Source organism: Eumetopias jubatus, unplaced genomic scaffold (assembly GCF_037043125.1).
Source record: "Eumetopias jubatus isolate StellerSeaLion01/CBP00866 unplaced genomic scaffold, mEumJub1_p1.0 scaffold_5, whole genome shotgun sequence".
In the NCBI taxonomy this organism is placed as follows: Eukaryota; Metazoa; Chordata; class Mammalia; order Carnivora; family Otariidae; genus Eumetopias; species Eumetopias jubatus.
In genome coordinates, this window is record NW_028274811.1 from 138417791 (window position 1) to 138433588 (window position 15798).

Consider the following 15798-nt stretch of genomic DNA (forward strand, 5'->3'; position numbering starts at 1 on the left):
GAAAATGGTGGTCGGTGTTCACTTACTGTGAAGATTTGGAATCAGACAACTACAGCTTTGATTCTCCAAGTGTTTCAGGATGTAAATGTAGTCTGACCTTTCCCTGATGGGCAGTTAAATCATGGACACGCTAAACAGTTTGCTTTGGACTGTCCTTTCAAAAGATGCTCTGGCTTCTCTCTTGAATGCGCACTAAGCATTTATAACTGACAAGGAAAAGAAAGGAGACTGTGAACTGGAAAGCTATCTTACAATGAAAATTACGAGCACATCTTGCATCTGTCCAGTCCTAGTGTGTCTGTGTTTTGTGCAGAGGTGTCACGGAACTGCTCACCACGGCTCCATCAAGGTGACCAGGAACCAGACCAAACATATTGAAGGAGAGACCGAAGTCCACCATCGTCCCAAAAGGGGATGGGTTTGGAATCAGTTCTTTGTTTTAGAAGAACATATGGGACCAGATCCTCAGTATGTTGGAAAAGTAAGTTTTTGTTATTTTTTTTCTTCTTCTAAGAAATTATGGGATAAGACGACAGTGGAGTTGGGTTGGTTTTGAAAAGACATGGAAAGTAGAATGAAATATGCTATAGAATACTATTATTTCTACTAAAGGATTTAAAATAATGATTGTAAAAAAAACATGAGCTTTACCAGTCACGGCACCTCTCCCTAAACATTAGTCCATACATGCTGGACTGAATGTCCTTCACCAGTATATTACTCTTTATATTCCTTTGTATAAAGTGGAAATATTTAACTGAACACACAATTGAATAATTTTGTCCTTATTACCATGAAGGTATACTGAAATTGATCACAAAGTCATTTATTGGTGCATTGATATTTATATTTTTTAATCTATTGCTAATACACATGAAGCAAAAAGAGCACACTTTTTCAAAGACATCTGATTTATTTTTATTAATTGTTACAGGAATTGTATTTGAATTTAAGTCATTTTTTAAAAGCACATGGATATTTTTTCAATTCCCCAAATTAATTTCCATATAAATGCTGATATATATTTTAAATATACATTCAGTATACACAGGATATACAGACTTTATTAACATTCCAAAAGAATGAAGTTGATAAAATAATCAGTAACTTCAGACGAACTTCCCTTTCTCTCGAAAATACAAGACAATTTAATGGCTTATCAAACCCGTTAGGAAACTGTGTGCTCAGTAATAGGGACAGCTTAACCATGTGCCATGTAGGCTCCAGGGTAGAGAATAGAGTGGGAGATGGAGAGACCTTCTGATGAATTACGGATCATTGGAAGCAGCCACTTAGGTTTGTTCAGTACCTCTGGGAGAAACAGTAAGCACAGCAGTAGAATCTCCATGACTGCAGGCTCAGTGAATTCCATCTCCCTGCTTGACTATTTATTTTCACTTTAGCACTGTTAGTACTAAAAAAAAAGAAAAAAAGAAAAAAAGAAAAGAAAAGAAAGAAAAGAAAAAAAAAATAGTACTCCATCCAAGCCATGGTACTTCCCTCATGTGTAGGCAGTGTAGGAGCACAAGCCATCTGCTTTACCCCTCATCCAACGGGGATGCACTGGGTTGCAGCTGTATTTTCCATAGCCAGCAGGAGCTGCAGAGTCAGAATGTGGTACATAAAAAAAGATCTGAAACAATTCTATCATTTTCTTATATGAACATTAAAATGAGATGAAGCAACTCATCTTCATCATTTCCTTTTTTTTTCTACAAAGTATTCCACAAAGTAAATGGAAAGAAATGTGCTGAAATAAAAATATGTTATACTAAATTACTTTGAAAGTTAATTTGGTTATGAAATTCAAAATACTTTTCTATAATAATTTATTATCCTTGGAAAGGAGAAAAATAAGAAACAAAAAATTTCCCCCCTTTAGGTGTATACCAAAAGGAAAACATATTTTATTATCATAAATATTCTGTTATGTATATTTCTTGTCATTTCAATCTAACTGAAAAAAAAATTTGCTGGAAAGGGACAGATTAGACAACTTTCATTTCCTCTTGCATCATCTCATTTGGTAAACGATGAAGCCATAATAGGTAGATCAATTTCAAACATTCTTTCTGGGCTTGAGTGCCAATGAACATATGGTTGAGAGCTTGTTACCCACCAGGAGGGGGTGGAGGTCTGTGAAGCCGTTCATATTTGTGGAGGTTCTGTAGAAATTGGTATCTGTTCTATTGTTTACAGAATCAGCGGACAAATATAAAGGGTCATACCCAAGGAAGTGGTTCTCTTATTCACTATCTGACCTGATCCACTCACTTAGTCTTTCTACTCTATTCTAATCTTCCTTTATGAGAAATTCTGACTTGATCATATAGATTTTTTCCACTTACCTATTACTATGTACATACATAAAAACATAACTGATTTTTTAAAGACTACCAAGCTCAATCCATACGTGATTAAAATAATGCTCTTTGCCCCATTATTTTAATTGGTTCAAGAAGTAAATTTATATTCACACAAATACATTCATAAGGAACCAGCTATGTATTTTCATAGCACTTATAAAAAAATAGAATCATCACAATTACTATGAGCATGAAAAAGAACTGATAATTATCAACTTGGACCTTTTCTGCCACAGAAATGACAGCAGTTTTGTCAGCAGAAATAATTAGTAGTCATGAAATGCAGTTTTTGTATTAAAATAGTATTTTTATAGATGTCTTATGTAAACATATTTTAAATTATCCTTGAGCTCTTGATTATAATCTTGTATATCTGCAGTTATATTTCACATTATAAAACAACTTTAATTGGGCTTTTGATTAGGGCTCAAACCCTAAGTATTTTGATACATACCAACTTCTCATATATTTCTTATAAGTTTTTTAGTGTTTTCTAGTCAATGATTGGATTATTATGAAGGCATTTATTTTGTTGACAGTAGTCAATATATATTGTTCACTAAGACTTTTATACGTGGCTAAGACCATGATCATAGAGCTATTTCTAATGTAAATAGTAGAATTATACATATTCATGCATAACATATATACACCATTCTACATACCTATAATTATAAATATATATATATATGTATAATTGATAATCCACATTTTTTCCTGATGGTATTGACCATGAAAGATCAAATACCAAAACTAGCATGGATATATATCATGAATTTGATCTCATGGGACTATTAAAGACCTTTTTATGTATCTTACGGACTTGAAGTTTTTTAAATAATTGAAGGATTAGGGTAGGGAAAATATAATAACACACTGGTTAGAAAGTAAGTCCTTTCCTCCTAGAACAAATTATATAGTAATGTCATCATAATTTTATAACAGAAGTGTTTTTTCTTTTCCAAAAATCATGTAAAAATTTGATTTTTACATGAACAGTGCTGAATGAATCCCATTATAACTGAGGATATAATTTTATATAAGTTATCACACAAATTCTAAAATTTATGCCATCCACAAACACCTATTATTGGAATAGACTCATTGTCCTCAGGAGATACCAATGATTAGTAAGCAAAGAGCTAGGTTTGAGTTATAGCTTCTCTGCTTATTATCTGTCTTATAGCTGGCAAGTCTCTTTCATTCCCTGTATTTCTGTTTCCTTAAAGGTAAAACTGGGAAATACTGTTTGGTATTTCTGATACTAATTCAACTACAAAGTTTAGTTTATGGTTTAGATCATGGGTCTGTTAAACTATAGTCTGTGTGCCAAATTCAGCCTGTGCACATTTTATATTGTCAACATACTAAACAAGTTTTGGGTTGTTTGTTTTCATTTTTAATCTTGAATTTTTTTAAAAAAAATGTGTGACATATGGGAATTATATGATATTCAAATATCAGTTTCCACGACTAATGTGTTTTTTTAAATACAGCCACACTGCATATATGTATTGTATGTGGCTATTTTCAAGCTACAATGGTAGAATGAAGAGGTGGACAAAGAAAGTAAGGTACCCAAAGTCTAAAATATTTACTAATGGCATTTGCAGGAAATGTTTGTGAACTTCTAGCTAAGATGTCTACGTCACCTAGTATATTGTGAATACTTTAGAAGCAAGTTCTAGGACTGCTTCATCTTTTTTTTCTTTAAATTTTTATTGTTATGTTAATCACCATACATTACATCATTAGTTTTTGATGTAGTGTTCCATGATTCACTGTTTGTACATAACACCCAGTGCTCCATGCAGAACGTGCCCTCTTTAATACCCATCCCCAGGCTAACCCATCCCCCCACCCCTCCCCTCTAGAACCCTCAGTTTGTTTTTCAGTAGGACTGCTTCATCTTAACACATACAGTATCTATCTCAGTGCCTGTTGTAATGATCAAATGGTAATTCACTGAAAGTGCTCCCTGAGTATAAACTTTTGTAGCCATGTTAATGGTTGTGATAATTATTTGAAATTATTGAAAAAAAAAACTCACTAATAATTGCTTTTATGATAGAGAGAATTTTTGAAAAATTTGAAATTTTCAAATGGTAAAATTTTTGACTTCATCATTTTCACTGGAGTACCATTCACCCATAGATGTTTTAATGAATGTTTATTAACTTTGATGTTTTAATTTTTATTGTTGTTGTTTTGTTGCTATTTCATGCAATTATATAATGAGTGTTCTACACACATTTAACATACACATAGGTATGTCTGTGGGAGAAACTTCCAAAGGTGAGATTCTGATTCAGATAAATAAATCTTTAATTTTGGTAGATATTACTAGATTCCCTTCGGTAGGTACTGTAGTATTTTGCACTTCTCTCCCTGACGTAGAAAAGTGACTATTTCTCTACAGCAGTGCCAATAATGGTATTCTAAAACTTGGAATTTTGCAAATATAATAGGTGAAAAATAGCATCTTTGTGTACTTTTAATGTATGTTTCTCTTATTATGAGTGAAATTGACCGTTTCACATTTGAAGGGTACAGTTTTTTTTACTAACTGTTCATGTCCCTTGATATTATATTCTTTTGCTAGACTCTTTAACTTATCAATACTAATAGTTCTTTATGTAATAGGTACAATAATTTCTTGCCAATGATATAAGTTATCAATAGTTTTTTCACAGTTGCCATTTGTCTTTGGACTTTGTTTATAATTTCTGATTTATAAAAATTTACTATTTTAACATAGTAATTCCTGGCTTTTTTTTGTTCTTTATTTTTCCCCCAATATTTTCTTTGTTGACATATAATTACAATATAGAGTTATATTAGTTTCAGTTATACAGTATAATGATTCAGTAGTTCTATGCATTAGTCAGTGCTCATCATGACAACAGTACTCTTAATACTCTTTATTTTACACATCCTGTCACCCACCTCTCCTCTGGCAACTACCAGTTTGTGTTCTGTATTTATGAGTCACTGCTTCATTTGTTCATTGATCTCTTTTTTCTTTGTTTTGTTTTTTAAATTTCCTATATGAGTGAAATCATATGATATTTGTCTTCCTCTGTTTTACTTATTTCACTTACATTATACTGTCTAGGTCCACCCATGTTGTTGCACATGGCAAGATCTCATTCTTTTTTATGATTGGGTGATATTCCTTCATATACGTATACCACATCTTCCTTACCCATTTATCCATCAACCACTGAATTTCTTCCCTATCCTTGCTATTGTAAATAATGCTGAATAAACACAGGGGTGCATGAATCTCTTTGAATTAGTGTTTTTGTTTTCTTTGGGTAAATACACACTAGTGTAATTACTGGATCATATGGTAATTCTATTTTTTTTTTTTGGTAATTCTATTTTTAAATTTTTAGGAAACTCCATACACTTTTCCACAGTGACTGCACTAGTTTATATCCCCACCAACAGTGCAGGAGGGTTCCTTTTTCTCCAAATCTTTGCCAACACTTGCTATTACTTTTCTTTTTGATTCCAGCCACTCTGACGGAGGTAAGGCAATATTTCATTTCATTTGTCAGAATGGCTAGAATAAAAAAGACAAGAAAGTCCTAGCATTCTTTGACTAAACCATAGTTATTTAAAGATTTTATTTATTTATTTGAGAGAGAGAGAGCGTGAGAGAGAGAGCATGAGCGGGGGATAGGGGCAGAGGGAGAGGGAGAAGCCAACTCCCCAGTGAACAAGGAACCCAACATGAGACTCCATCCCAGAACCCCCGGATCATGATCTGAGCCAAAGGCAGATGCTCAACTGACTGAGCCACCCAGGTGCTCCTTGACTAAACCATATTGTATTTGACTTGGAGTCTTCTGAAATTTGAGGTTATTGGTGTTCAGAATTAGTGACAGTAGATAAAAATACATTCATTAGGCCTTAACATATACAGCTTATGGTGTGAGAGTGGAAATGTTTATGTTAGAGACCAGAAATTATAACTTAGAATACAGTTGAATTTCTGTTTTTTAGCCATTCGTATTGGCTGTTTTATGTCTGTGTCTCATGTTTCCTGATAGATTGTACCCTAGATGTGCAGGTTGTAATTGCAAAGTGTATCGACTCTAACTAGTTTATGTTAGAAATGTTTAAACATATGTAATTGGTAGAATTTACCTAAAAATATACATTGCAAATAATGTCTGTTAATGCACAACTGCTGGCAATGGGCTTCATATATTTCCAGTGGTAACTCCTTATGATTAGCTATTTGCTTTGCTCCATAAGTATGTATTATTTTCATTTGAATAATATAATAGAAGATTACTTCTTTAACCAGCCAGGCATTCTTATACAAAAAATAAAGAAAACTCTGTTTTTCTAGGGTATCTGTAAGTGGATGTTTTTTACATTGCATTATTTGATAATTAAGGAGAATGGAATAAAAATCATAGATGAGAGGTCAGAGACTAAAAGGTGTGTTTCTACTTAGTACATTTTAAGCTAAGATATTTAGTCTATTTACAACTTTATGTTTAGGTGTAGGGCTCTATTGACATTAAACATACATTTGATAATAAAAACTGAAAATTTTTCAGAATAAGCAAATGAATTATATTTTCCAACTTCACTTTCTTACATTTATGGTGTATCTGCTCTGTTTATAACAATTAGATTTTTTCTAGATATAAACCATGACTTGTAGAAGCTATTGCTTACATCTATTAAGAGTTTAGTTACTAAAATTCTACCACTCTCTCCCTATCTGCATCCTATCCTGAATCGATGAGTATAGACTATACACAATTATTCTTAAATTGCTTTATTAAAAACAACAAACATGTAGAAGATAAGCAAGGGATTTTAGTAAAATAAAGGAGCTAAGAAATCATCTTGTCAAATCAATCAAGTAGTAGAAAGCAACAATGCTCAAAACAGGTAAGCGACCTCTTCTTGTTCAGCGGATTAGTTATGGCAGTGCCAAAGAAGGAATTGTAACGTATCTGATTCTTTAATGAGAATCAGTTTCTAATAAACAGTGCATGAAATTCTTCTCTCATCATCACTATTACTGCCATTATTCCATACTTTTTTCTTTCTTTAAAAGAGAACTTTCAAATCTCTTTTAATATGAAGTGCTGTAGTTTCAAATTAAATAAATGATTTTGAGGTTAAAGAGAGAATAAATCATGTAGAAAGGATAGGGAAGGTTCAAGCTTTTCAGACAAGAATGTATGATATCTCTGATATCATTATGAGCTCTGAATTAAAAATTGAGCATGCAGCAGGAAAAGGTCCCACTTATCATCTAATATTGTCAAAATGATAATTTTATGAACATTTTTATCATAACTTCCTTGAAATAGAAAACTTCATATATCAAAACATGACATTTGAATTTTATATAGATGACAATGTGATGACATGATGTCATGTGAAATTAATGGAACTATATGGAAATGGAACTTTTCAAGTATTTATTGTGGAAATTTAACTATTTAGATCCACTTCTACAAGAAATTGGATGCTTAAAAGGGTATTTTGATTTGGTGTATATTTCATTTAATTTGTAGAGATTTAGAATCTTTTTAAAAAGAAATCAGATTTCATTAAGGTTAATTACATTTTTAGAGAATATGTGATATTTTATTATTTAAATATAACTTAAAATGTTTAAGTTAATTAATGCATTTCTTAATGCTACACTGACAATTTTTAAAGGTCATAATACATATGCCATGGCCATGACATTTATATTTATTCACATTGTGAACTTTATATTACTATATAAACATATCCATCTCTGTCTGTGTGTGTGTGTGTGTGTGTGTGTGGTGCTAACCCAGAAGTGACTTTCATCCCTGGGAGCTTTGGTAATGTCTAGAAACAAATTTTGCCAGGGCTAAATTGTCTATTAGTTATAGTTGTCATCATCAATAGGGTTCATGATACTTAAAGGGCCCAGAAAATGTTTTAATGCATTTTCAAATCAGAATAAAATATGAAAATATATATTATTCAGCCTGTATTATATTAGTCTTTATATCAATACAATTATAAACAGATTTTAACATTTTAATTGAAAATGGGACCCAAAAGGAAAAATGGTCAGCCCTCCATGGAAGTTCAAATGTGAATCTGATTTTGGGTTCAGTGTACTTCTTTCTGAAATATAACTGTGTCCTATTTCTTTTTAATTCATATACTTGATTTTTTAAATTTTAATTCCAGTGTAGTTAACATACAGTGTATGTTAGTATATAATATAGTGATTCAAGTATATAATATAGTGATGCAACAGTTCCACACGTTACCCAGTGCTCATCATGACAGGTGTACTCTTTCATCCCTATCATCTATTTCACCCAACCCACCATCCACCTCCTCCACCAAGAAGAGGTCACTTAATTGTTTTGAGCATCATTGTTTCCTATTACTTGAAAAAATTAGCAAGTGATTTGTTAGCTCCTTTATTTTACTAAAATTCCTTGCTTATCTTCTATGTGTTTGTTGCTTTTAATAAAGCAACCATCAGTTTATTCTCTATAGTTAAGAGTCTATTTCTTGGTTTGTCTCTAGCTTTCTCTCTTTATTTTCCTATAATCCTTTGTTTTGTTTCTTAAATTCCACATATGAATGAAATCATATGGTATTTGTCTTTCTCTGACTAATTTATTTCACTTAGCATAATACTCTCTAGCTTCATCCAAGTCTTTGCAAAAGGCAAGATTTCATTCTTTTTTATGGCTGAGTAAAAAACATATGTATATAGATAGATAGATACATACATACATACATACATAGGTATAGATACATACCACTTCTTCTTTATCCATTCATCAGTCAGTGGACACTTGGGCTCCTTCCTTTATTTGCCTATTGTAAATAACTCTGCTATAAACATCAGGGTGCATGTATCCCTTTGAAATAGTGTTTTTGCATTCTTTGGGTAAATACTCAGTAGTGTGATTACCAGATTATAGGGTAGTTCTATTTTAACTTTTTAGGCAGCTTCATATTATTTTCCATAGTGGCTGCACCAGTTTGCATTGACACCAATAGTACAGAGTCTTCCTTTTTCTCCACATCTTAGGGAACACTTGTTTCTTGTGTTTTTGATTTTAGCCATTCTGACTTGTGCAAGGTGATATCTTATAGTTTTGATTTGCATTTCCCTGATGATGAGGATTTTGAGCATTTTTTTCATGTGCCTGTTGGCCATCTGTATTTTCTTCTTTGGAGAAATGTCTGTTCATGTCTTCTGCCCATTTTTAATTGGATTATTTGTTTTTAGGGTGTTGAGTTGTATAAGTTCTTTATATATTTTGGATACCAACCCTTTATTGGATATGTCATTTACAAATACCTTCTCCCATTCAGTAGGTTGCCTTTTAGTTTTGTTGATTGTTTCCTTTGGTGTGCAGAGCTTTGTATTTTGATATAGTCCAAATAGTTTATTTTTACTTTTACTTCCCTTGCCTGAGAAGACATATCTAGAAAAATTTTGCTATCAGGGTGCCTGGGTGGCTCAGTCAGTTAAGCATCTCTCTCTTGATTTCGGCTCAGGTTATGATCTCAGGGTCATTAGATAGATCCCCACATTGGGCTCTGTGCTGGACCTGAAACCTGCTTAAAATTCTCTCTCTCTCTCTCCCACTCATCCCCACCTCCCACTCACTCTCTCTCGGAAAGAAAGAAAGAGAGAAAGAAAGAGAGAAAGAAAGAGAGAAAGAAAGAGAGAAAGAGAGAAGAGAGAGAGAGAGAGAGAGAGAGAGAGAGAGAGAGAGAGAAAGAAAGAAAGAAAGAAAGAAAGAAAGAAAGAAAGAAAGAAAGAAAGAGAAAGAAAGAAAGAAAGAAAGAAAGAAGGAAAGAAAGAAAGAGAAAGAAAGAAGGAAAGAAAAAAAGAAAAGAAAGTAAGAAAGAAAAGAGAAAAAGAAAAATGTTGCTATGGCAGATTACAGAGAAATTACTGCCTGTGCTCTCTTCTACGATTTTTTTGGTTAACCGACATACTTTATAGAGTTTAAAGTTGATACCTTTACCGTAATCCTAAACAATAAAAATACTTTAGGATATTTAAACACTCTTTGCTTTCCACTTTTCATATTATATTTGTCTAATATCTTTTTCCTCATTAAAAAGTACTTTCTAGATTTTTCATGATTAAAATTATTTAAACATTAGATTTTGCTTGGATTTATTCAGATTTACCAATATCTATGTCTTCAATTGCTTCTACTCTTCTTCTTCCTTCTGGTTTGATTTTTTTATTGCTTACATACAATCATTTATTTATTTTCTATTTAGCATGTGAGCAGTAAAAGCTTTTTTTTTTTTTTACACTGATTATTGTTTTGTGTGTATGGAATTCTCTGATGAGTTTTCCCATTATTGTTTTCTTAAAGATATATTGTATGGTGAATTCTATTTTTGATGAGAAATCTGTTATGATTTCATTTTTAATTTTCTCTTTTGCTTGGGTTGATTTCAGGATTATCACTCTTTTCTTTGTGGCCTATAGATGCACTAACATGTCTAGACTTTGATTATTTTTCTTTATCTGGCTTTCTATTTCTTTCAGTACAATATTAAGTAAGTAGCGTTGCCATTGCACAGTACTCTAAACTGAGTGGTTTATAACAGAAACTTATTGTCTCACCATCCTAGATGCTAGAAATCTGAAATCAAGATGTTCGCAGGGTTGATTCCTCTTGTAGTTTCTGAGGGAAGACTTTTTTAAGGCCATTCTCCTTGGCTTGTAGACAGCTATCTTCATGTTCACATGGTATTTTTCATGTATATGCATCTCTGTGTCCAAATTTCCCCTTTTCAAATGAACATCAGTCAGATTAGAGTCCACTTAATGAACTCATTTTACTTAATTAGCTCTGTAAAAACCCTTTCTCTAAAAGTACTGAGGATTAGACCTTCAACATACAAATTTTGCTGGTACAAAATTCAACCCACAGCAGTGTAGAATCAGTACTTGTATAATTATTGAGATTTTTATACTTAATTATAGAACTGTAGTATACGTTGTTTCTTGGCATTTTTGATTTCCTCATTTATTGATTCATTCTAAATATTTTTATTTGATATAATTTCTGTCAAATTTATTTCTAGCATACAAATCCTCTAAGTTGAATATTTATTATGTTCTTTGACTTACACAAGGGTATTAATTTGAATATATTTTTAAAATTTCTAATTGTATTTGGTTCCATTTTTCCTTTTTGTGTAATGACCTGTCCTTTCATTTTTACTTCTGTTTCTTCTCATAGGATTTTAGTTATTGAAAACCACTAATTAACAATCTTGTTCAAATTTTCTAATTTATGTTTGTGCTTGATGAATTTGCATAAATCTTTTGTTTATTCACTGTCTGTCATGGAGATTTGATCCCAATATGCCTTTTAAAATTTTACATTCATTTGTCCTCAATAGTATACATAAGTAGGAATGGGGATTTTGATTGGATTCCTCCAAAATATAGCTTAAGAAATATCAATGGAAAGTCACTTATCTTTTTGTCTGCTGGCAACCAGTTGGTTTTATAAATCTGAATGGATATTAATTTTTAAATTTTAACTGTAATTTCTTGTCCATACATTCAGTGGAAATAGCAACAACAGTAACACCAATAAACACACAAGAAAATAAAACATAGTTTTCATCTGGGCTGCAACTTTTGGTTTCAGTTTATTGCAGAACTCTTATTAGAATCAAGAACTTCTACTAGACCATTAACTTCCTTGTACTTTCTGAAGCTGGTGGGTAAATTGTCTAATTTTCATTTCACGTAGTTGTTTTTAAGTAGTCTTGTTTTTCTCAGATACTTTCATTCTTAAAGTTCTATACCTTGAGGAGACTGAAAGTTGTGATTTCTAATATTTAGGAGATGCAATAATTAAATTCTTGGTACCCAAAGCTTTCATACAGTTTAATATCCCCCAGAGGGATGAGGCTGGCTGCCAGCTGGAAATGATCGCCCTGGTACTAAGTTTCCTCTCCTTTCCTTTTCTCCTGGCAATTATCTTTCACTGTTTTTGTTTTTTATTTTTTTTTAAGATTTATTTATTTATTTATTTGAGAGAGAGAGAGAGAGAGAGACAGAGCTAGAGAGGGAACACAAGCAGGGGGAGAGGAAGAGGGAGAAGCAGGCTTCCCCCTGAGCAGGGAGCCCAACCTGGGGCTTAATCACAGGACCATGGGATCATGACCTGAACCAAAGGCACACGCTTAATGACTGAGCCACCCAGGCACCCCTCTTTCACTGTTTTTAGCTCACTCATATAATACTTCAACTTTTAATTTCTATACATCATTTTGACCATTTATAGTAAGATACATGTCTTTTTTGGTTTTGCCATTTTATTGGTCATATCTTGCCTCAAGTTTTTCTTTATACAGAAACAGTATTTGGATTAGGTAATCTTCTTAATATCTGTTCTGGATATAAATAATAGTATTAGGGGCACCTGGGTGGCTCAGAAGGTTGAGCATCTGCCTTCAGCTTGGGTCATGATCCCGTGGTCCTGGGATTGAGCCCTGCATTGGGCTCCTGGCTCAGAGGGGAGCCTGCTTCTCCCTCTACCTCTGCCTCTCCCCCGGCTCATGCTCTCTCTCTCTCTCTCTATCTCTGTGTCTCAAATGAATAAATAAAATCTTAAAAAAAAGAAATAATAGTATTAGTTTTACCATGCTTCAATATTTTCATGCAAAAGTAGATATTAATCCAAATATTTCTAAAATATCATAGAGTAGAAATATACATTCCAAAAACCTTATTGCACTTCTTAACTAAAGTCTGATTTAGTTCAACATGTGTTTTCTCTAAGGAAATGAATAATTTTCAACATAGGTATTAGGATATTCTCAGGATATCTGTTTCATTATTTTATTGGTTTTTATTCAATGGATTTTGAACACTGCATTGCACTGGGTCTCACATAACAAAGGTATTTAATTTGAAAATTGAGCCACAGGGTCTTCAGATGCATCCAGGCTTTTACTTTTGTTTTTAAAAGTCATAAAGAAAATATCAAGCATTCATTTTAAGAATTAGAATGAAATGCAATCAACTCATTTCCTGTAGGATATTTATTTTTCCTATATAAGATTTGTCACTGTATTCATAGAAATTTAAACAATATGTGGTATGAAATCATTTTCTACATTAAAAATATTACAAAATATTAAAAAAACTAAACTATACTAACTTAATCATGGCCTTCGGTTTGCATCATTTAGAAGTAACTATAGCTTGACTATAGGTGAGTTTAATAAAAATTGAAGACTGCTTAAGCTGTATTCATTCATTTAAAATTTATTGAGTCCTTTCTCAGCTCTGGTCACTCTCCTAGGTATTGTTTATATGATTATGAACAAAGGAGATTTATTAGAGGACATTGACATTAAACCAACATTCACACAAATACATATTTAATTATGAACCATGATAAGGATTACCGGAAACAATGTGCTTGCTATGTAGTGTGAAACCTAGACTGGTGATTGACAGGAGAACTCTCTGAGGAAAGAACAGTCAGGCTGATATCTAAAAGTGAATAGGACCTAGTCAGTCCAAATTGGTGGTATGCTCATGACTATTGGGAATGGAGGCAAGTCCATGGTGAAGGAATAACACATGTAAAGATCCTGGCATGGAAAGGACTCTTTGGATTTGAAGTTCAAAGATCCAGGTGCCTATAACTCATATTTAGAGAAATAGGGAGACATTGTTGACTTTTCAGAAGAAAATTACATGGCATCATTGTATTTATTAGGCAATCACTTTGCTCTATGAACAACTGAATTGTAGGGAGGAAGCTCAGGATAATCAAAAGTAGTTTAACTCCTATAAAGGAGCTAATATAGAAACAGATAGTAATAGAGTGTAGTTTGCTTACTTACATTTCAATAATCGTTCAAGGGCTAATGTATTCATGGACTATATAATGCGTTATGGACTCAGGAGAAGTCTTGAGACATATATATAAGTAACAGTGGTGGAAGTCACATTGGATAGGTAGCCTTGATTTTTCTACCTATATAATTGTTTAACCTTGGTGAAGCCAAACTTTCAAATGGAGTTTTATTATGCACATTAATAAGGCAGATGAATGAAATGATTGCAGGGATTCTATTCACTTCAAAAGCCACTGCCTCAGCATGAGTTCAATGGTTTTTAAAAAACTACAGTATGCCATAGCACATACCCTCCCCAATGTCCATCACCCAGCCACCCCATCCCTCCCAACCCCCACCACTCCAGCAACCCTCAGTTTGTTTCCTGAGATTAAGAATTCCTCATATCAGTGAGATCATATGATACATGACTTTTTTGATTGACTTATTTCACTCAGCATAATACCCTCCAGTTCCACCCACGTCGTTGCAAATGGCAAGATTTCATTCCTTTTGATGGCTGGGTCTTATACGCAAACAATGAAACATGGAACACTACATCAAAAACTAATGATGTATGGTGATTAACATAACATAATAATAAAAAAAACTACAGTATGCCATACACTGTACTAGATGTGGAAGTTATACTAATGAAATACACAGTCCCAGTCATTAACGAGGAGGAAGCAAATTCAAGGACAGATGATTGAATCACATTGCTAATGGTACAATAACTGCTAAGCACAGGGGTTGCTGGTACAAGAGGAAGTGTGGCATACCTGACTTAGATTCTCAGAAGATAAAGAGCTTGAACTAATATTTTGCTATTGATAGAAAATGAGACAGGAGGAAACATTTTGAGGTGACATGTTTATGGCATAGATTGTGGTTGATGCATACTTATCCCCAGACTCATCAAGTTGTATACATTAAATATGTACAACTTTTTGTATGTCAATTATACCTCAAGGAAGTGGTTTAAAAAAAACAGAACCATAGGGGCACCTGGGTGGCTCTGTTGGTTAAGCATCTGATTCTTGATTTCGGCTCAGGCTCAGGTGATGATCTCAGGGTCCTGGGATTGAGCCCCACGCTCAGTGGGAAGTTTGCTGGAGGATTCTGTCTCTCCCTCTCCCTCTCCCCTGCCCCTGTTCCCATTCTCTCTAAAATAAATGAATAAATCTTAAAAAAAAGATAACCATAAAACATTTTTTAAATTGAGAAAAACTGCATTTTTTACTTTTTTAACCTATGAGGTTATTTTCTCCTTAATAGTTTTAGTTGTGTCTAGGCGGCTGACCCATATTGAAGAGGATTGAGCAGTCATACAGGAAGAAGGTTATAATTTAATGTGAACCTATGGATTATTTACTTACCTTTACTTGTAGTACCTATTCCTGCCTTTCAGCCCTTTTATCAGTTACTCTCCAACAATTAATTGTCTAGAGCATGTAAAAATTTACATATTCCTCAGCATTCTGCTAATCCTGAACTCATCTGCTTTTAGTGATTGACACAGTGTTTGTATTGGTTAGTAATTTCC

The 15798-nt window shown here is 33.1% G+C and overlaps 1 protein-coding gene across 2 annotated transcripts in view; it reads left to right on the forward strand.

The window, feature by feature from the left end:
• The first annotated feature begins 253 nt into the window (after positions 1 to 253).
• CDH18 (cadherin 18) overlaps positions 254 to 15798 on the forward strand; it is a 331059-nt gene continuing 315514 nt past the window's right edge. The window contains exon 1 of one of the 2 annotated variants that reach the window (XM_028097979.2): positions 254 to 481. In XM_028097979.2, the coding sequence (XP_027953780.1) occupies positions 254 to 481 (228 nt within the window). The remainder of the gene's footprint in view (positions 482 to 15798) is intronic. The other variant, XM_028097980.2, reaches the window with a different exon arrangement.